General features: G+C 39.0%; 1 protein-coding gene across 2 annotated transcripts in view; it reads left to right on the top strand.

The window, feature by feature from the left end:
• The window catches only part of HOOK3 (hook microtubule tethering protein 3), a 253,534-nt gene that overhangs the window by 89,168 nt on the left and 141,788 nt on the right, over positions 1-22,578 (top strand). For both annotated transcript variants that reach the window (XM_030194473.1, XM_030194474.1), the window contains exons 5-7: positions 7,137-7,269; positions 19,130-19,197; positions 21,253-21,315. In XM_030194473.1, the coding sequence (XP_030050333.1) occupies positions 7,137-7,269; positions 19,130-19,197; positions 21,253-21,315 (264 nt within the window). The remainder of the gene's footprint in view (positions 1-7,136; positions 7,270-19,129; positions 19,198-21,252; positions 21,316-22,578) is intronic.

Below are 22,578 nucleotides of genomic sequence, written 5' to 3'. Positions count from 1 at the left end.
GAGATTAAATGAATTCTTGTCCTTCGTCTTCTGAGGAAGATTTGGGAGAGATACCATCTGGTGCCAAAAATGGTATTTAGAGCTGATGAGTCAGAAAAACTGAATCAAATCTCTGTAAACTTGGAAGATGTAATGGCACAATTTGACAAATTGAAGAGTAGCAAATTCCTTGGACTGGATGGTATTCATCCTAGAGTACTGATAGAATTGAAAAATAAACTTGCCAGAACTATTGTTAGTAATATGCAATTTATCTTTAAAATCAAGCATGGTACCTTCAAGGTTGGAGGGTGGCAAATGTAACGCCGATCTTTTAAAAAGGTTCCAGAGGGGATCTGGGAAGTTATAGACCTGTGAGCCTGACGTCGGTGCCGGGCAAAATGGTAGAGACTATTATAAAGAATAAAATTACAGAGCATATTCAAAAGCATGGATTAATAAGACAAAGCCAACATGGATTTACTGAAGGGAAATCTTGCCTCACCAATCTACTAGATTTCTTTGAAGGGATGAACAAATATGTGGATAAAAGTGAGCCGGTTGATATTGTGTATTTGGATTTTCAAAAAGCATTTGACAAAGTACCTAATGAAGGCTCCTGAGAAAATTGGAGAGTCATGGGATAGGGATAAGAGGTAGTGTTCTATTGTGGATTAAAGAGAGTAGGATTAAATGGTCAGTATTCTCAATGGAGAAGGGTAGATAGTGGGGTTCTGCAGGGGTCTGTGCTGGGATTGCTGCTTTTTAACATATTTACAAATGATCTAGCGATGGGAGTAACTAGTAAGGTAATTAAATTTGCTGACGACACAAAGTTATTCAAAGTTGTTACATCACAAGAGGATTTTGAAAAATTACAAGAGGACCTTACAAGACTGGGAGACTGGGCATCCAAATGGCAGATGATGTTTAATGTGAGCAAGTGCAAAGTGATGCATGTGGGAGAGAGGAACACGAACTATCGCTGCGTGATGCAAGGGATCTATTGGTCAACGCTGATGATACATTGAAACCCTCTGCTCAGTGTACTGTGGTAGCTAAGAAAACAAATAGAATGTTAGTAGGTATTAAGAAAGGATTAGATAACAAACATGAGGACATTATAATGCCTTTGAATCGCTCCATGATGTGTGTCAATTCTGGTCTCTGCATCTCAAAAAAGTTATAGTGGAATTAGAAAAGGTACAGAGAAGGGTGACAAAAATGATAATAGGGATGGGACAACGTCCCTATGAGGAAAGGCTAAAGTGGCTGTGGCTGTTCAGCTTAGAGAAAAGACGGCTGAGGGGAGATATGATAGAGGTCTATAAAATAATGAGTTGGGTGGAAATATTTCTTCACTTAATGTGTAATTAAACTCTGCAATTCATTGCCAGAGAATGTGGTAAAAGCAGTTAGCGGGATTTAAATAAGGTTTGGATAATTTCTTGAAAGAAAAGTCTATAAGTCATTATTAAGATGGACTTGGGCAAAATCCACTGCTTATTTCTAAGATAAGCAGCATAAAATGTATTGTACTGTTGGGATCTTGCCAAGTACTTGTAACCTGGATTGGCCACTGTTGGAAACAGGATGCTGGGTGTGATGGACTTTTGGTCTGTCCCTGTATGGCAACACTTATGTTCTTATGATCTCTGGAGACTGGACTGTTTTCCTACCCTCTTCTGAGTGGTATAGAACTGGTACAAAGACCAGAGGAAACTCGTTGAAATTACATGGAAATATTTTTAAAATAGGAGGAAATATTTTTTGCACCCAAGGAATAGTAAAGCTCTGGAACTTTGCTGCTTGAGGATGTGGTAACAGTGGTTATTATATCTGGGTTTTAAAAAATTTGGACTAATTCTAGAGGAAAAGTCCATAGTCTGTTATTCATATGGACATGGGGGAAGCCCTGGGATTGGTAGCATATAATGTATCTACTATTTGGGTTTCTGCTAGGTACTTGTGACCTGGATTGGCCGCTGTTGGAAGGAGGATACTGGGCTAGATGGACCATTGGTCTGACCCAGTATGGCTATTCTTATGTTCTTATGTACTTAGAATGAGGTGTCCCTCTTACGTCTCTTCCGCTTTTTGATAGTCCTCACGGCTTGGATGTTGAGAAGTTAGAATGGACTCAAGTCTTTCCAGAGGGTGTTTCTTACGTTGTGGTTGCTTCCAGTAGAGATTACACTAGGAAATCCATATGGTTTTAGATGGAGATTTGCCATTTGGTTTGAGGGCAAGGCCCTAGATCCTTTTTTCTGCCCTACACAAAAAAACTGCTTAAATTCTAAACCTGTTAGCCAGCTCTCAAGACCAACTCTGTAAGTCTTCACCTCAATACAATTGGAGCTTATCTATGTAGAAGGTAAACTTCTTTCCGCTCAGAGTTTTAGTGCATTTCATGAGGGGCTTGCTTCTACTAAAACCTCCCATCATACCCCCAACAGTATCATGAGATCTCAACATTATCTTTACCCAGCTGATGAAAGCTCCCTTACAATCATTTGGTACCTGATCTGAAAGGTCTTCTTTTTGGTGCCAGTCATATCAGCACACAGGGTCAGTGAGCTACAGGCCTTAGTAGCTGATCCACCTTACAGTAAATTTTACAACAACAGACTGGTTTTGTGCATTCATCCTAAGTTCCTTCCTAAGGTAGTGTCAGCCTTCTATCTTAAGTAGTCAGTTGTTCAGACAACATTCTTTCTAAAGCCACATGTCCAAGTTGAAAGTGCATTGTGCACTCTGGACAGCATGAGAGCCTTAGCCTTCTATCTGGAGTGGACTAAAGCCCATAGAAAATCCACCCAATGCTCTTGTTTGTTTTGACCCAGTCAAGATGTAGGCTGCCACCGGTAAACGCTCTCTCTAGAGCTGGCTGGTAGATTGAAGTGCCTTTACTTATGTCCAAGCTAGGCTGACTCTGGAGAGCCATGTTGCAGCTTACAGTGTCAGAGCTATGGCTTCATTGGTAGCCCATTTGAGGTCAACCTCAGTAGAGAAGATATGTAGAGCTGCAATGTGTATTTCAATCCACACATTCATATCTCACTACTGCCTTCAGAACTTTTTGGGGGTATAGAATCCAACTCTAGTTCTCATTTGTTTTCTTTTCCAGGCTGTTCACATAAAATGAAAATGAACAAATAAAAAACAATTGATGCTCACTTTAATCACAGGTCTTGCATGTTGCAGGTCTCAATTGCATTCCCCTTGTCCTTGGAGAAGGTGAAGTTACTCACTTATAGCAAGAATTCTCAGAGGACAGCAGGATGAATATTCTCACAACCCTGCCCACTTCCCCTTCTGTCAGCCATTGCATCAGACCGAGCTGGTCCCTCATGATGATGGCATGCAGGAAGACGTGCACATACAGAGCAAGCTGTTTCCAGATGATTCTAGAAAGGACACTGGGGAGCGTTCCCCACATCACTCGTCAGTGAGAATATTCATCCTGCTGTCCTAGGAGACCACCTACTACAGGTGAGTAGCTTCACTTTTTCTCCTATGTATGTCTCCTAGTCTTTTTACTTTTTGAAAGAGTAAACAATTTAATTTACTTTTATCTTTCATCTCTACTCAGTTTTGTAGACTTCTATCGTATCCCACCTCAACCATCTGTTCTACAGTTGAAAAACCCTAACTTCTTCTTTACTCATATGAGAAGCATTCTCCTTCCCTTAATCATTTTGATTGCTATTCTTTATACCTTTTGTAATTCTGCTATATTTTTTTGAGATGTGGTGACAAGAGTGGCATACAATACTTAAGATCACACTATAGCGTGATAGATGCATTTTAGTATTCTTTGTTTTATTTTCTAATTATTATTATTTGTTGCATTTGTATCCCATATTTTCCCACCTATTTGCAGGCTCAATGTGGCTTACATAGTACCGTGAAGCGATAGCCACCTACGGTGAAGAAACAAATCCAGAGTGATGTTCTTGTCAATGAAATAGATATGTACAAACACATTAGGGAATCATAAAAAGGGAAGTTATATAAAGTTCATGGTGTTCATTACAAGTTTAGGTTTCTTTGTGTTGCTGGGTTCAGGTACTTAAGTTGGGTCAGTAGGATATGCCTTTTCGAACAGGTTGGTCTTTAGTGATTTCCGGAAGTTGAGGTGGTCATACGTAGTTTTTATGGCTTTGGGGAGTGCATTCATAAGTACATAAGTACATAAGTAGTGCCATACTGGGAAAGACCAAAGGTCCATCTAGCCCAGCATCCTGTCACCGACAGTGGCCAATCCAGGTCAAGGGCACCTGGCACGCTCCCCAAACGTAAAAACATTCCAGACAAGTTATACCTAAAAATGCGGAATTTTTCCAAGTCCATTTAATAGCGGTCTATGGACTTGTCCTTTAGGAATCTATCTAACCCCTTTTTAAGCTCCGTCAAGCTAACCGCCCGTACCACGTTCTCCGGCAACGAATTCCAGAGTCTAATTACACGTTGGGTGAAGAAAAATTTTCTCCGATTCGTTTTAAATTTACCACACTGTAGCTTCAACTCATGCCCTCTAGTCCTAGTATTTTTGGATAGCGTGAACAGTCGCTTCACATCCACCCGATCCATTCCACTCATTATTTTATACACTTCTATCATATCTCCCCTCAGCCGTCTCTTCTCCCATTCAAGAGTTGTGTTCTTATATATGAGAAGCTGGATCCATAAATTGGTTTGTACTTGAGTCCTTTGCAACTAGGGTGGCGAAGATTTAAGTAAGTACGTGATGATCTGGTTGAGTTTCTAGTTGGCAGGTCTATGAGGTCAGACATATATTCAGGGGCATCTTCATAGATAATTTTGTGGACCAAGGTGCAGATTGAAAGTCAATGTAATTTTTCATGAAGGGCTTTGGCGCTTTCGAATCGCGATCTTCCAAATATGAGCCTGGCTGCTGTGTTTTGAGCGGTCTGAAGCTTCTTTATAAAATTCTCTTTGTATCTGGCATAAATTCCATTGCAGTAGTCGGCATGGCTTAGGACCATTGATTGTACCAGATTGCAAAATATTGCCCTCGGGAAGAACGGTTTCACTCGTTTAAGTTTCCACATTGAGTGGAACATTTTCTTGATTGTAGAGTTAACTTGACTCTCAAGTGTAAGGTTCCTGTCAATTGTGACACTGAGGATTTTCAGATTATCTGAAATAGGAAGGGTATAGTCTGGGGTGATTAGGTTTGTGGGTATGTTTGAATTGTAGCGGGATGAGAGAATGAGGCAGTGTGTTTTTTCTGTATTGTGTTTGAGTTGGAATGCATTTGCCCACGAGTTCATGGAATGCAAGCCGAGGTTGATTTCGTTGGTGATTTCTGACAAATCATGTTTGAAGGGGATGTATATTGTAACGTAGTCAGCATACTTGAATGGGTTGAGGCCCTGAATGGATAAGGCCTTGGCTAATGGAGTCATCATTAGGTTGAATAGAATTGGTGATAATGGTGATCCTTGAGGTACTCCACAATCTGCTTTCCATGGGGATGATAAATTTGAATTTGATTTCACTTGGTTTGTTCTAGTCGTTAGGAAACCCTTTATCCAATTGAGTATATTTCCACCAATCCCGAAGTAATCTAGGAGTCTTAGTAATATATTATGATTAACCATTTCGAATGCACTAGACATATCGAATTGGAGAAGTATGTTGTTGGCAATTGCTATTTCCTGCCTGAATCTAGCCAGGAGGGTGGCTAACACTGTTTTGGTGCTATGGCGGGGGTGAAATCCTGATTGTGATTCATGTAGTATAGAGAATTTGTATATGTAATCAGTAAGCTGTTTGGTTACCATACTTTCCATCAGCTTGACTATTAGTGGAATAGATGCTACTGGGCGATAATTGGTGAGTTCATTTGTTTGTTTGTTTTTTTTTAATATCTTTTGGTATTGGGGTGAGCAGGATGTTGCCATTTTCCTTGGGGAAGAGACCTTGTTGGAGAAAGAAGTTCAAGTGGGAAGTGAGATCTGCTATGAAGCAATCAGGGGCAGATTTTAATAGGTAGCTGGGACAGGAGGCCAATTTGCAGTGAGTATTGGAGTCTCTATTAACCACATTTTTCCTAATGTGCATATCATTTTGCACTGGTCTACATTAAATTTCATCTATCATTTGGATGCCCAGTCTTCCAGTCTCATAATTTGAATAGTTGTGTCATCTGCAGATTTGACTTGATTTGTCATCCCCATTTCCAGATAATTTATACATAAATATGTTAAAAAGCACGTACTGTTCATGTTCCTCTTTAACCCTACTCTGTCTTTTAACCAGTTCCCAATCCACAAAAGAGCATTTCCCATGGCTTTATAACTTTATCAGGAGTCTTTCATGAGGGACTTAAGTTGTCTGAAAATCTAGATGTACTGCATCAACTGGCTCACTTTTATCCACATTTTTATTCATGCTTTCAGAAAAATTTAGCAGATTAAGGCAAGATTTCCCTTGACTGAATCCATGTTGACTCTGTAAACGTCTTCACACTCTTCTACTTTTTTCACATTATGCTGTTTAAAAACACAAATATGCATTAAAATGTGACTTGCTTTCACCAATTGATATAGCAGGCTCAGCACGTTGAACCTGAAATAATTATAGAAACATTCAAAAAGCCATAAAAAATAAGAAACCAAAACGTCTTGATTGCATAAGACTTCTCACCCTTTGTTTCTTTTAAACTACCTTAATATTGCCCTTAAGCTAAATAGGCTTAGGGGCATAGTTTTCAGTGTGAGCTACCATTGAGGCATGTTATTTTACCACTAATTCATACTGTTTTAGCACAGGTCCCATTTTATGTAATGAGACCGTGTTATTAAATGGGGTTAACAGTGAAGTAGTGGTAGCCCACATTGATATCTTCCTCCCTTAATGAGCCAAAACCATCCAGGAAGGAAATCCTCACGCAGTAAAGAGCTCATACATATAGTAACCTGCCAATTAATAATGGGCAAAAAAAAAATGTATCTCTATACAGTGCTTCAGTGAAGTGTCTTATACCTTCAATGCCATCTTGGATCCCTGAATATAAATATTTTTTTTTGTTAATTTAGTTATAAACAACTGAAAATAGCATTCTGTTTGTAATTTATGGGCTTATAACTTCGATTGTAGAACTTATTTGTATGATTTTGATTTGGCAGGTTTTGGGGCAGCAGATCAGTGACTTCACACTTCCTGACGTCAACCTGGTTGGAGAGCATTCAGATGCCGCTGAGCTTGGGAGAATGCTTCAGCTAATTTTAGGCTGTGCTGTGAACTGTGAACAAAAGCAAGGTAAATGTATTTGCAGTATAGTAGACTTGACATGTTATAAGCCTTGGTATTTTAAGATTCAGACTTTGGGGTCTAAGATCACTTCTTGGGCAATTTAAGGCATGAGATTACTGGAGAACAACTTCAAATATTGAAATTAAACAGATGCAATCAAGAGGAAACAGCTTGGGTTGGAGCATCAGAGTGTGATTCTATCAGATCTAATATCCATTTTCCTGGGAGGAAATGTCCCCAAATGGGTTAGTGTTGTGCATACCATGACAGTAAGGAACCTCACTCCTGGACCAGGGTATGTAGAGTATGATCTCAACATCTTAAATTAATTTGCTAATGCACCTTAGCCATCATGTGAAAGAGAGCCACCTCCTGGAGTTGATCAAGTGTAATAAGTATAAGCAGCTTATTCAAGTGTGCTTGGAAATTCCTTTAAATCAGGTCTTTGGCCCCCAAAATGATGAAACAATTGAAACTATTTCTATATTTTTCTGTCACATTTTCTTGGTCTCTGATTGCATTTCTTAGTACTTCAGAGGACTTTTCTTTCCATACAATTCACAGAGTAATTGCTTGGACTGACATCTATATGATCAGTACCACGCTGGTGGTTCTTTTTAACCCCTATGTCTGGTTTCTTTGCATCAAACTTTTTATTGATTGAAATGGGGGTGTCCAAGGTGATCATAACCTCTTGATTCGCCATAATTTTCTTAGGGTCATGATCCCAATGTTATTCCAGTACAGCAATGTTTTGGTTTTTTTAAGTTCAAGTTTTTGGGTTTTTTAAAATTTTATTTTGAAGCAATTATACATAAAGTTACAAGAAACATCTTTCATAGAAAAGATGTTAGTAATGAAACTACATTAAGGAAAGAAAACATTAGGAAATATCCAAAACTTAAATTACTCCATCTAAAGTCCACAAAAAAAGGGGAGGGGGGAAACAGGGCACAATACCAAGAATCAATATTAATGTACAATAAGGAAATGAAGTAGGAAGGATATGAACCAAAAAAATCACAGGTTCAGTCTTGAATTACGGAGTAGATGTCATTGTAACAGCTACCAGTGGGAGTGGAGTGACATTTGAACCAGTGGCTGTGACAGTTTTAGTGCTCACACTGTATGGTATATTTACTTTAGATGCTATAGAGGGCTAGAGTGACGATCGCATCCATTCTGAAGGGACTCCTGAGGCAGGCCTTTGTAGCTGAAACACGATTCGTGTCGAGTCCATTTAATGTTTGAATTAAACTTTTGCATGTATTATACACCATCTAGCTCATTCTTTGGTGTCACCTTTGCTGTGTTTTGCTTGCTTGTTTGATTTATGCGAGGGATTTTGTTCTTACATTTCCATCAATAAGACATTTAAAGGCATTAGCTCAGTTTTTGACCAGTTAACTGTGTAATTGGAAAGAAGATCACATTTTTCTAATAGCTGAAAAAGACAAGGAATTGAAGTTTCAGGATTAGAAATATATAAAAACATCATCTACATAAGCAGAAAGTTTTTCTATCCTGATTAAATTGTAAGCTCTTTCGAGCAGGGACTGTCTCTTCATGTTCAAGTGTACAGCGCTACATACATCTAATAGCGCTTATAGAAATGATAAGTAGTAGTAGTAGTAGATAAGTAGATTTTCATGAGATTCTCTCAAGGCTATGAGTAATTGTTCTAGCACTAAAATAAATAAAGGAGATAGAGGGCAACTTTGTCTAGTACCTTTATATAAAAGAAACAAGTGTATTAGAGTTGAATTTATAAGTAATCAAGCTATAGGGGAAGAACAGAAGCCATATCCATGAATTTGTCATCAAAGTTAAACCATTTCAGTACTTGAAACAAAAATGGCCATTCAACATAATCAAAGGCCTTTTTGGCATCTAAAGAAACAACACTTGTAGGTATTTGAAGTTGTTTTGCAACATTAAGTGAATGACTAAATATCCTATTATTATTACTACTATTATTATGACATTTGTATCCCACATTATCCTGAACAAGCTCAGGTTCAATGTGGCTTACATTCAAGAAATAACATCAAAAAACATAATAGATAATTAACTGTAACATTATTAACCATTGGTAAGCAACCTTGGACAATTCCACTTTACTCAGAAGCTATGAGAGATTCAACCACTGAAATTAGGTGATCTGCTAAAATTTTAGTATATATTTTGCAGTCATAGTTAAGTAATGAAATCAGTCTGTAATTTTACCAACCAACGTAGGATCTCTTCCTGGTTTCACAAGCAGAACTACTATAGCTTCGGCCTTAGAGAAGGAACAACACTTATCTGTAGTGACTTGATTGTATAAATGTAGAAGCCAAGGTGATAACGTTGAAAATGCTTTATAGAAGTCTGCATTAAATCTATCACTTCCTGAAGCTTTCCTAGATTGTAATGAGGAAATTGTTTGGATTTCTGAATATGTAATTGGTTTGTCTAATTGAGATAAGACTCTGATTTGAATTAGGACTGTTCACTCAATGTATAATTAAATTCTGGAATTCATTGCCAGAGAATGTGGTAAAAGCAGTTATCTTAGCAGGGTTTAAAAAAGGTTTGGATAATTTCCTAAATGGAAAGACCATAAGCCATTATTAAGATAGATTTGGGAAAATCCACTGCTTATTTCTTGGATAAGCTGCATAAAATCAGTTTTACTGTTCTGGGATCTTGCCAGGTATTTGTTATCTGGATTGGCTACTTTTGGAAACAGGATAGTGGGCATGATGGACTTTAAATCTGTCCCAGTATGACAACACTTATGTTCTTACATTCTTATAACAGTTGCTTTATGTTGTGAAGAATATATCTTTTTATAAAATTAAATAAACTGATTTACTATCTCCAATTTTTTTAGTCAAAATGGAACCATTATGATTGATAGTGTGTATGGTAGATTTTTCTTGGGATCTTTAAGGTAATTAGCTAAAATGTTTCCAGCTTTGTTCATTCCAGCAAAGTATACTGATTGTTGTGAGGAAATTTGGATGCCGACTTTGACTTCTTAGTAGTTATTTTTAGTTAGTTATTATTAGTTATTTACTATCCCGTACTATGGGAGACCTGGGTGGCTTACAATCTATGATAAGGAGAGAAAGGCAAGAAGCGAAAGGAAAAGTTAGACATTTAGACATGACTTGAAGGAAACATGCAATAGAGTTCTTTAAACATGCTCATTCCCATGACTTGCCTTCAGTCGCTGAAGTCCTGTTATCCTCTACATGCTGGCATGTTTCACCATGAATGGCGTCATCAGGAGAACATTAATTAAAAATAAACCATAATAATTGTAACCTCTACTGTGTCACTATAAAAGAAAAAAATCTCATACTATATTGTAAATATCAAATACATTGTTGGCTGGCCTACAGTGGAGACTGCTTCTCTTTGTCTTCCCCAAACACTGGTAGAACGCCGGCGCATATGCTTATGAAACTCTTGGGCTTTCCCTCTCTCGTTTTAAAGCACTTCAGGTGCATGCCGGTAACAGCCAGAAATTTGGGGGAATTATTGAAGAAGAAAACAGCTTGTTTTTCATAATCCAATAAAGGTGGACACAAGTGATGTGAAAAGTGGGTGACCACTTAGGTGGAAGACCCGGTAACAGGACATAAATATGAATTGAGGTCCAATACAGATCGGTGAATATGGACAAAGGGGATATTTAATGTGTATGTAGTAATATTACGGAAAGAACAGCAATTTATCTTCAAATGGCAAACTGTACCACCTAGGGGTCTAAATAAAGAGATTGAATGGCTGTTACTAGTTAATAAAAATACTCAGTGGATTAAGTGCCAAACAAAACAAAAGCAGTGACAGAGAGTCTCCCTGAAATATGCTTTGCTGATCTTGATGTTAGGAATGCAAACTGTTCATCTGCAGATTGCAGATGACATGTGGTTTGCAATTTTTTCATGGTGGACATGATGTATTCAATTAATCCAGGGTGTATTTTGTACATTTCAAGGTAATTTATTATCCAGGAATGTGGGATGCTATCAAAAGCTCTCTTATAGTCAGTCCATGTAGATTTCTGCTTTTCTTCGCACTGGCCTTAATGGCATAATTTAGCATTAAATGGTCCTTGGTTCCATATGCTCTTATTACTTTTCTGTTCTTTTGTCTTGATGTGTTGATACAATTGCATATTCTATTGGTATCTGTTTCAGTGAATAGCTTATAGACTGTAGGTAGACAAGTTATGGATCTGTAATTTTTGGAACATTACTTGGATATCCCTTTGGAAGAAAGTGTTCTGCCTGTTATTAGCCTGTCCTGCTGGAATGATAATTGTTTGAGCCAAAAATTGGTTATTCCATCAGGACCAGGGCACTTTTTAACCTATTTTCCAGCTGTGGTGTTACATCAGGCCTTTCCATAATTTTGATGTTTGCCTTTTCTAGATTCTCCTGTATGCATGGTAGCCATTTTGCTTCTAGATTGTACTCTACAGGGACCTCGAATAAGCTGCTCCAGAATGTTTGTTTTGGCTTCAGTTGGTAGTATGCTCTTTCCCAATTCCCTGTAAGTAGAGAGGTATGGTAGTCGTGTTAGTCCACTCTTTAAGGTTATCAATAGAAATCAAACAAAATAAAACATGGAAAAGAAAATAAGATGATACCTTTTTTATTGGACATAACTTAATACAAATGTATGAAGTTATGTCCAATAAAAAAGGTATCATCTTATTTTCTTTTCCATGTTTTATTTTGTTTGATTTCTATTGATTTGATTTCTATTGATAACCAATTCCCTGTAGAACTGTTTTCTGTTTCTCTCTAAACAGTTTAATTTGATATCCCTCTTTTCTACAGTTTTTGCATTTCAGCTGCTAATTTTAATTTATTATTTGAACATATAAATTAAGCTTTACCTCTGTAAATGCAAAATGTTTCAGTTTGATGTTTCGGCTCTCATTATCTTTATTGATCTTGATCTTTTTAGATACCTATCTATCAGGGACACATTTGCTTGCAATGATTTTAATTTTTTCTTCAATGCATTTTTTCCAAGGAGTTATCTTTTTCTTTTCTTCCTCTGTCCTTGCATCCTTGTTCGCAGAATTCTCCTGGTAATTTTTGCTGTAGTCGATTAATTTCTGTAATATCAATATGTTAAAGATCTATACAGGTTATGACCTTACTCATTGGAATTATCATATTTTTTATACTAGGTGTTAAATTAAACCCGGCTAAACTTTTCCTGTCCTGGAACCCAACATATATATTTCCAAGTAGGCTAAGCGCTCAATCATTTAATTCCTTCACCTCTGGAGCCTTAAGATGAGACTACAAAAAATAAATTATTCCATTGCACCTGGAGGATAAATGACTGTAACCTGCCAGCAACCACCTAAACTGAAACATAAACCAGTAGAACATAAGCTTCTAACAAACTCAGAAAGATGAGAATGATACATGCCTTTGCAGTATACCAGTGGTCTTCTCTAAATTTTAAGTAGGGGTCACTTTGGATGCAAATAAGCTGAAGAGAGTCATCATATATCTTCCCATGCGAAGCCACAATGCTGCTGAATGTATCAATGACGTCCACCCCATCAGCCCATCTCCAAACATTTTATTGGTGGTATCCTCTAGGAGGTGGTCATTTCTATTGAGAAATGCATTGTAAAGCTTTCAGCTCTTCCCCTCATCCACTTTCTCCTTTCTATCATGACCTTGGGTAGAGAGTAGCAGAAAAAAAAGCCAGAATGATGAAGGTTGCACTAGAGGTCTCCAGGTGCCACTATTGACACAATTCTGGTGAATATTCTCTGCTCAGAAAAAAAAAAACCTTGTTGAGTATATAAATGGCTTTCAATTCTCCAAATGTATATAAACAACAATGAAACAATAAACATCTTTTTAGTGTAAATATGTTTGAAACCAGATGAGTAATTTGTTGGAACCACAGGGAGTTGTACATCATGCTTTTACATAAGATAAACTGGTACAACCAGCATTATATATAAACATGACTCTGAAGTCCACTCAATCAAAAACATAACTTTTTTGCATTTTCTTTTTCTGTACATTAAAAATTTCAGCATAAAAAATGGATACCAGTGCTCCTCAGTTTTTCTTATAAACATACCACTAGATGAACATCTTATGTAATACTGTGTTTATTTTATTCAGTGCATATTATAGTTAACCATATGCTTAGCCTGAATTCAGGTAGTACTAAGGTGAGCAATCCCTCTGTAAAATAGTCATATACAGACTGAGGGAAATGATTTGTAATAATGTCCAAAGAACTCTACCCTTTGAATTAAGGACAACAATTAATTATTAAGCTTCTCAAAATAAGAATAAGGTGTGTTTTGTGATGGCGTTTTCATACTGTGAGAGGAGATTATTATTATTATTAGCATTTGTATAGCGCTACCAGACGCACGCAGTGCTTGAACACCTGATACAAAGAGACAGTCCCTGCTCAAAAGAGCTTACAATCTAAGTAAGGAGGTAACTGATAGAAAGTTATAAATGGAGTGGGGGTTCTGCTAAAGTTGTGTATGCTCATATTGTGGTTTATGGCCCTGTTTACTAAGCTGTGTTAGTGTTTCTAGCGAGCGCTAACCGTGTAGATGCCCATAATATTCCTATGGGTGTCTACACGGTTAGCATGTGCTAAAAAAAAACGCTAGCACACCTTAGTAAACAGGGCCTTTAGTGAATTGTAATGCACCTTGAACTTCATATTATGAGAAGATGTGGTATGCAATCAAATGTATTAAATAAAACTATTAATTTTTGATGGATTGATTAATTCAATTTTTAAATAATATTTACATTTCTAGTAGTGACTGAGATCATTATTGGGCCACCTTTGAAACAGCTGAGTCAGAAGGAGAGCTCTTTCGTTTGTGTCAAGTTGCGTGGAAAGGGGATGGGATTTGATATACCACCTTTCTGTGATTAACAATCAAAGTGGTTCACGTATTTATATGCAGATATTTTATACCTGTGGCAATGGAGGGTTAAGTGACTTGCCCAAAGTCACAAGGAGGTGCAGTGGTACTTGAACCTGGTTCCCCTGGTTCTCAGGCCACTGCACTAACCATTAGCTGTGACAGTCTGTTAATAGGCTGATGCAGAAAGCCATGTGTTAGAGCTGACTGAGCACGTGACTTCAACCACAAAATTAACACTAAAAAATTCCACGGCTAAACAGTAAGCAGTGAGCATACAAATTACTGCTGTGTTAACAAACGTGGCAGTAATCCACAGCACATTGCCAAATGTCTCCCTTCTTATCAATGCCTGAGTGGTGATTGGCTCATGCACTGACAGGAAGGGGGACATTAATTAAAAAAAACAAAACAAACAAACCACAAAACCAAAAGAAGAAGCCAGGTCTGCATCCCGACCCAGCTTTCTGCACCAGCCCATGTAATCCCTGATAGTCTAGTGGCCGCCTCCTCCCCTCCTACCTCTAACACTAAAATAAAATCTCTGGTAGTCTAAGTGGTCCATTCTCCCCTAAAATTAAAAAAAAAGGTTGGAGTAGAGGGGGCAGGTGGGGATGAGGGTACTAGATTATCAGGACCGGTGCAGTAAGGGAGGGTTTATTATATTTTCTGGCCCAATGTACAGAATAAGCAACACTAATACTGTGCCATAGACTTGGTGGTAATTTTCTTGCATTGTATTCACTTAAATCCTTCTCTGCATCTGGGTGAAATAGCTGCTAATCTGCTTTAATTTTTTTTTATGTTCTGTGTGCTGATGTGTCACCTAACTCCTGCACCAAACCTGTCTGTATTGTTTGACAGATAACATGTTGGCCATCCATCCAGTCCCTTTAAATCATTTACAGATACCTTTTGTCCTTTATAGGGCCAAACATCCAGCCCCTTCTGTTCCTTAAAGCATGCCTATGTGTCTTCAAACTGATGTAACTTATTTGTATGTAGGGCTATCAACCTGTGTGTGCTGCAACTAGATTATAAGCCAGTTTGGGTAGGGAAATAACTCACATACCTGTAGGTATATCTTGCCTCAAGTTTGGATTGGAAAAAGCTTCACATTCAGAGCCCTTGGCCACACCAAGAAAATTTTTTACTCATAATTATCCTGGATTATAGGCAATACTGAATGCTCTAAAGGCAGCTAGAAATTTTATGATTGACAAAATTGGCCTCATATATTCAGGCAGCTGGGTAGTTGCTGACCACCTGATCAAGCATAGAGCAATACTCTCCTATTCTGTGTTAGAAGACTGAAAGTATGAAACAGGGCCATCTCTCATGAAATTACCTAAAGAGGCCTGTATCTGGCAGAAAGAATACATCCTGGCAGGCAAATTTACGTGACAAATGGGACCCCCCTCGGCAGTATTTAAACGAAGAAATGGTAAGTAAAATGTCTTGGTTTTCAGCAGCCTTTTAAAAATCTAGCCAATGAAAATTTGATCAGCTCGATTTAATGTAGCTGGGGTTCCTTGGCTAAAATTAGCTGTTAGCACTGAAAATCAGCACTAACCAGCTAAGGGGGAGTGGAGGAGTAACCTAGTAGTTAGTGCAGTGGACTTTGATCCTGGGGAACTGAGTTTGATTCCCACTGCAGCTTCTTGTGACTCTGGGCAAGTCACTTAACCCTCCATTGCCCCTGGTACAAAATAAGTACCTGAATATATGTGTAAGCCACTTTGAATGTAGTTGCAAAAACCTCAGGCGGTATATCAAGTCCCATTTCCCTTTCCCGTTCCCTTTTACTAAACTGTTAGGTGCCAACACGCATCAAATGCAGCTTAAAATGCCATACTGTGGGATACACTTACGCTTCCTGTGGTAACTGCCAAATGGGTTCATATTAACTACGTTCTAAAAATATTTGGGGGAGGGGAGAGGGGCACTAATCAGTTGGTGCAGGATTAGCATATTATGTTATGTCATGTCTTCTATTCCGCCACTACCTCCACAGTTCCGAGAGGATTATATCATACCTTACCGCCTACAAAATGTTGGCAGTAGGTGCTCACAGGATAAGTTTTATTTTTAATAGCCACATGATAATGGCAACATTGGTACTTGGTTATTAATACAAAAAAATACAATAAAGCTGTTTTTACAGCTGTGGTAAAAATGGCCTTAGCACGCGGGGAAAAACACATGCTGGGGCCACTTTTTACCACATCTTAGTAAAAGTGCCCCATAATCTCTTTAAAAAAAAAAAAAAGAGTGACCATCTGTAGGAAAAGGTGAATAAAGTCACCAGAAACACAAAAGAAGTTTAAATGAATTCTGTTAGAGGATATACAACAGTCCATCCCCCTACCCCTCATGTGGCAAAAAAAAAGTTATAGAAGTTCAAACGTAACTTTTACAGATTGGCTGATTTTTCTACGTCATGGGTTCATAAGCATTCTCAACAGGCGTCATGGGTTCATAAGCATTCTCAACAGGAAAAAAAATATAAGGAAAACTTGCACGGGAAGGCATCAAAAAGGAATCTATGAAAAGAACTGAAAAGAGTCCGCAAAGGCAGGACCTCCCTACTACGTGGTAAAACACAGACTGAGGAACCTGTGCTTGCGTGTTGGGTGGGAAGGTCCCCGCTCATACGCAATGGGCCGCTGCTAGAATTTTTTAGTAGCTGTATTTGCTAGGCATTGCCCGTACCAGACTGTGTAGGATGGCCTCGCCCAGATATGAGAATTCTTGGCCTGCTGTCCTTGGAGAACACCTGGTACATGTGAGTCAGAGAAACTGAAATAACTCTCTGTAAACCTGGAAGATGTAATGGGACATTTTGACAAATTGAAGAGTAGCAAATCGCCTGGATTGGATGGTATACATCCCAGAGTACTGATAGAATTGAAAAATAAATCTGCAGAGCTATTTTTAGTAATATGTAATTTATCTTTAAAATCAAACATGGTATCGGAAGATTGGAGGGTGGCCAGTTTTTTAAAAAGGGTTCCAGAGGTGATCCAGGAAATTATAGACCTGTGAGCCTGACTTGGTGCTGGGCAAAATGATAGAGACTATTATAAAGAACAAAATTACAGATTATATACATAAGCATGGATTAATAAGACAAAGCCAACATTGATTTAGTCAAGGGAAATTTTGCCTTTACAATCTACTGTATTTCTATGAAGGGGTGAATAAACATATGGATAAAGTGAGACGATCAATATTATGTATCTGAATTTTCTTGGAAGACACTTGAGGAAATTAAAACGTCATGGGACAGGAGGTAGTGTCCTGTTGTGGATTAAAAACTGGTTAAAAGTTAGAAAGCAGAGTAGGGTTAGTCAGTATTCTCAGTGGAGAAGGGTAGATGGTGGTGTTTCCCAGGGGTCTGTGCTGGGACCACTGCTATTTACAAATGATCTAGAGATGAGACTAACTACTGTCACCTCCCAGGAAAAAGATCTAGTTGCCATGGTCGATATGTTGAAACCCTCTGCTCAGTATGCAGCGGCAGCTAAGAAAGCAAATAGAATGTTAGGAATTATTAGGAAAGGAATGGAAAACAAAAATGATAATGTTATAATGCCTTTGTATTGATCTATGATGCAACTGCACCTTGAATACTTTGTGCAATTCTGGTCACCACATCTCAAAAAAGATATAACCGAGTTAGAAAAGGTACAGAGAAGGGCAACGAAAATGATAAAGGGGATGGGAAAGGTTAAAGTGGCTAGGGCTCTTCAGCTTGGAGAATAGACAGCTGAAGGGAGATATGATAGAGGTCTATAAAATGCTGTGTGGAGTGGAACGGGTAGACATGAATCGCTTGTTTATGCTTCCCAAAAATACTAGGACTAGTGGGCACACAATGAAGCTACTAAGTAGTAAATTTAAAACCGGAAAAAATGTTTTTTCACTCAACATATAATAAAGCTCTGGAATTTGTTGCCTGAGATTCTGGTAAAAGCAGTTAGCTTAGCAGGGTTTAAAAAAGGTCTGGATAATTTCCTAAAAGAAAAGTCCATAAGCCATTATTAAGATGGATTTGGGAAAATCCACTAATTATTTCTAGGATAAGCAGCATCAAATCTGTTTATGTGTTTTGGGATCTTGCCAGGTACTTGTTACCTGGATTGGCCACTGTTGGAAACAGAATACTGGGCTTGATGGACCTTTGGTTTGTGCCTGTATGGCAACGCTTATGTTATGTGAGTAACATTGCTTTTGGCCAATTTAGACCTAATGCTTGGCCAGATTTAACTGTTTATTGCTAAATATGGTGTTAACTAAGTTGTGAAATTTTGATTTGGCATTGATTTTATTTGTTAAGATTTAGGGCCACTTTTAGTAAGCTGTGTTAGGCGCTAACATGTGCCTCCTTAAAAAGTTAAAAATATTTTTTGGCACTTATTGCAGGATGCCTGAGCGCATCCCATGGTACGCCATTTTAAGCTGTGTTAGGCACATGTTAATACGTACACTGCTGTAGTGCTGGCCTTGCCGTCATGTGCTGTTTTAGTTCTAATAATGTATGAGCAGTGGACTTGGTCTTTGGTCTAATAATTTTTTTTTCCAGAAACTTTTGTGTCTCTGTATTCCTGTTTTAACTTATGCTGTATCTTTGTCAGTTTGCAAGGCACACTGGCTCCTTTCAGAGTGCCAAAAAGGCTAAGTTTTCCTATTGACACTTAGTGGCATGGTGACCTAAGAGTTAGTGGAAGAGTAAGTCTCGGAAGCCATTTTTTTTTGTTTTCTAGTTTACCTTCGCTAAATTTCTATTATTATGTCAGAGTTTGGAGTTAGAAGTGCTAGGCTCTCCAGCTTTTCAACTACTGGTTTTTAACTCTTCCATTTTTAGTGTGCAGATATGTTTTGTGTTCTATCCTCACTTTAACTGATCTCAGCTACCTTCCAATTTGTTTGTAGAATATATTCAGACGATCATGATGATGGAGGAGTCTGTCCAGCACGTTGTTATGACTGCCATTCAAGAGGTATGCCTGACCATACTTGAAAAACAATCAAACATATAAATGGCGAGTGACCGTACTCACTCGCAAATGCGCAGTAGAGACTTCCCTCTCTGTCCCGCTCCCACGTCAATACGTGATGACGGGGGCAGGACAGAGAGGGAAACTGCGTGAAGCTGCCGATGTTGCTACCGCTCCCCCCCCCCCCCCCCCCCCCCCCCGAGGTCGCCACCGCCCCCCTCCACCCGGCCCGAGCCCTCGCTTCGGTATTGAACTTACATCGGCGAAATGCAGCATGCAGATCAGCTGAGCTCCCGTCGACCTTTCTTCCCTGCCTGTGTCCCGCCCTCACCGACATTGTCACACGAGGGCGGGACACAGGCAGAGAAGGAAGGCCGACGGGAGCTCAGCTGATCTGCGTGCTGCCTGCGTTTCGCCGATGTAAGTTCAATACCAAAGAGAGGGCCCGGGCCGGGTGCAGGGGTGGTGGCGGTGACTCCGGGGGGGGGGGGGGGGCAGCGGCAAGGGGAGGGGGCCTTGCCAAAACCCCATACTAGCCCATTTTAACGGGCTCAACGGCTAGTCCTACAGTATAAATCAGTGAAGGAATCTGCTAAAGAATACATTTTTAAAAAGTAAAATTGATTGCAGTGGAGTCATGGTCTTTTTGTTCAATGAATATTTTTTTTCTGCTTTTATATGGAAACATCTGTACTTCTAATATTTCTGTACCATTACTGCTTTTAGGACAGTCCTTATTGCTTTCAGTCTATTTGAGACACTCAGACAAATTTTATTGTTTAGCAGTCACTTACCTTTTACTATAATATATGTTTTAATATTAGGGGGCCAAGAAGAGGCAAGAGTTTGGGATTTAACAGTTTAATGTGGTGCTTGGTTATTCTTCTTTTCACCTAGAAACACTACTTGTCAGTGTTATTTTGGGGTTTGTAATCTTTTCCTTTCCTTCCCCATTTTGATTGTACATATCTCTATGCAACATTTTGTGAACAAGATCTGAGAACTTGCACTTATATAAAGTATAAAATCAAAAACCCAGCCTTGCACCAGCTGTGTGTAATAGGTATTGTCACTCACACTGCTAACAAACTACCTCACATCCACTCAAGATGGAGAAAAAAAGCCTCATCCTAGCCGCTCAACCAGCCTGACTTGCAGACTATAAGGTTTGAGCTCGGCTTCCCATCATATGGCTTAGGAAAAAAAACTCCATCGTTTCACATATCAGCATCAACATTTACTCTCCAAATTGCTGTGCCAGGTATATAAATATCTAATTTTATCTAAACAGTGTGTGTGTCTCTACTTCTTCAGATCAGTTATTTGATAGTTCTTTGATATAGTCAATTTCATATACAAAGAGTCAATTCGTGTTCAGCCCCGGTGTACCCTCCAGACAACACTTAGCTTTAAGTCTAATCGCTATGGCGCTCTGTTCCTATCAGTACCACCAGCTATGCATACTTATATAAAGTATGCCAGTACAGCCAGATGAAATTCCTTAAAGAAGATTAATTGTAGTCTATTCTAGTGAATGCTACAAAAATTAAATTTAAAAAGTGTATGCATGTGCATCAGATGTGTGTTTGCCCAAAAACTGAGGCCAGAGTAGGAACGTGCATACCAAATATCATTAGCATGAAGTGTGCTCTTTAAAAGATGACAAAGTGAATTGAGCCCTCTTCTGGTTGCATTTGGTATATGAATAAAGTGGTCTATAGAGGAGTCTTTTCCTCATTTTGATATATTCTTAATAAACTGTGTACATGTGAGTTCAGTATCCACTAACGATCGATTTATAAAGGGACACTTTTGTGGGATATTTCAATAGAAAAACTGATGTGTAGCGTGATTCTAGATTTTTTTTATTGCCAGCGGCCATACATACCTTCATATACATATCCAAACTGGAGATATTTTACCAGAATGAAATGTATTTAGATTTGTACCATACCTTAAGCTAAAACCCACACGTTTACATTAAGAACTAGCCTAGTTTTTTTAATGTACAAACAAGTTTTCTTTTGATTTCCCTAATCCAGTGTAATCTAATTGCAGTTGATGAGTAAAGAAATTCCAGTCTCTGTTGGGAATGATACTTGCGCGGAGCTTGACTGTCAGGTACCTTGCATCCAGATACATTTATTACTATTATTATGATATTACTTTTACAAGAGCATCTGTATATGCAGTTACCAGATATGGTCTATCACAAATCACAGTGTTGAGTGAGAGAAAAGCCAGAGAGGGATGCATTCTTTCAGTCCTTATTGTTCTGTGGAATATTTCCCTGTTGACTTTCTTTAATTTTGCACAACAGGTTCTTTTTTTCCAGTCTGCAAAGATGGCAGTTGGTGGTGAGAATAGGCACTGCTGCTTATGGCAATGCAAATAAAATCTTGCAGAAGACTTCTGTACCTATAGTAACTGGTGTCTGTCATAATTGTTTTAGGGGTGTCATTATCAATGTGGGCTATTGTTCAGATATGTTATTTACCACTAACTTGTGCTATTTTAGCTCCATTTTTTGTAATGAAGAGGGTTAACGGTAAAATAATACATCTTAATGGTAGCCCACATTGAAAACTCTCTCCCCCTTAGTCTAGTTCTTGTTCTGAAATTTCTGATTTTGTATTGACTGTCATACATCAAGGCACCCGGGTGCAGCCCCCCCCCCCCCCCCCGGGTGCAGCGCAACCCTCCCCCCCGGCGAAAGGACCCCCCCCCCCCCAGCGAAGGACCCGCCCCCCGGTGCACGCCTCTGGGGGGGGGGGGGGTGCCGCGCGCCTGTCTGCTTCGTTTGTTTCCATGTTCCCTCTGCCCTGGAACAGGAAGTAACCTGTTCCGGGGCAGAGGAAGCACAGAACGAATGTAGCGGACAGGCGCGCGGCACCCCCCCCCCCCCCCCCCCAGCGGCATGCACCCGGGGCGGACCGCAACCACCGCACCCCCCCCCCCCCCCTAGGAACGCCACTGCATCAAGGTTCAAGGTTGTGTTTATTTGATTGACTAGCTAGGGCAGTGCCATCAAATCAGTTTACATTATACTAATAATATTACAAAGAAAGAAAGGGAAAGATTCAGTGGGCCAGTTATATCTTGCAGGATTCCAGGATCACAGCAGTCATGATGAATAACACATCTGAACAGTAGCCCACATTGATTTATTAGCTAGCATGATGGTTAGCTAATAAATCAACATTAAAAGCTATCTGAAACAAATATATTTTGAAGACGGGTTTAAATGGCGAGGGAGGGTTCCTTATGTAATAGTATAGGCAGGGCGCTCCACAGTGTACCTAAACATTAGTTTCCGAAATGTTTGGGATGGTATGACCCGAAGCAAAGGAATAATAATAAATGCTGCTGACTAGAGCTCAGAGC

Source organism: Microcaecilia unicolor, chromosome 2 (genome assembly GCF_901765095.1).
Source record: "Microcaecilia unicolor chromosome 2, aMicUni1.1, whole genome shotgun sequence".
In the NCBI taxonomy this organism is placed as follows: Eukaryota; Metazoa; Chordata; class Amphibia; order Gymnophiona; family Siphonopidae; genus Microcaecilia; species Microcaecilia unicolor.
This window is presented reverse-complemented; position numbering and strand designations above follow the sequence as displayed.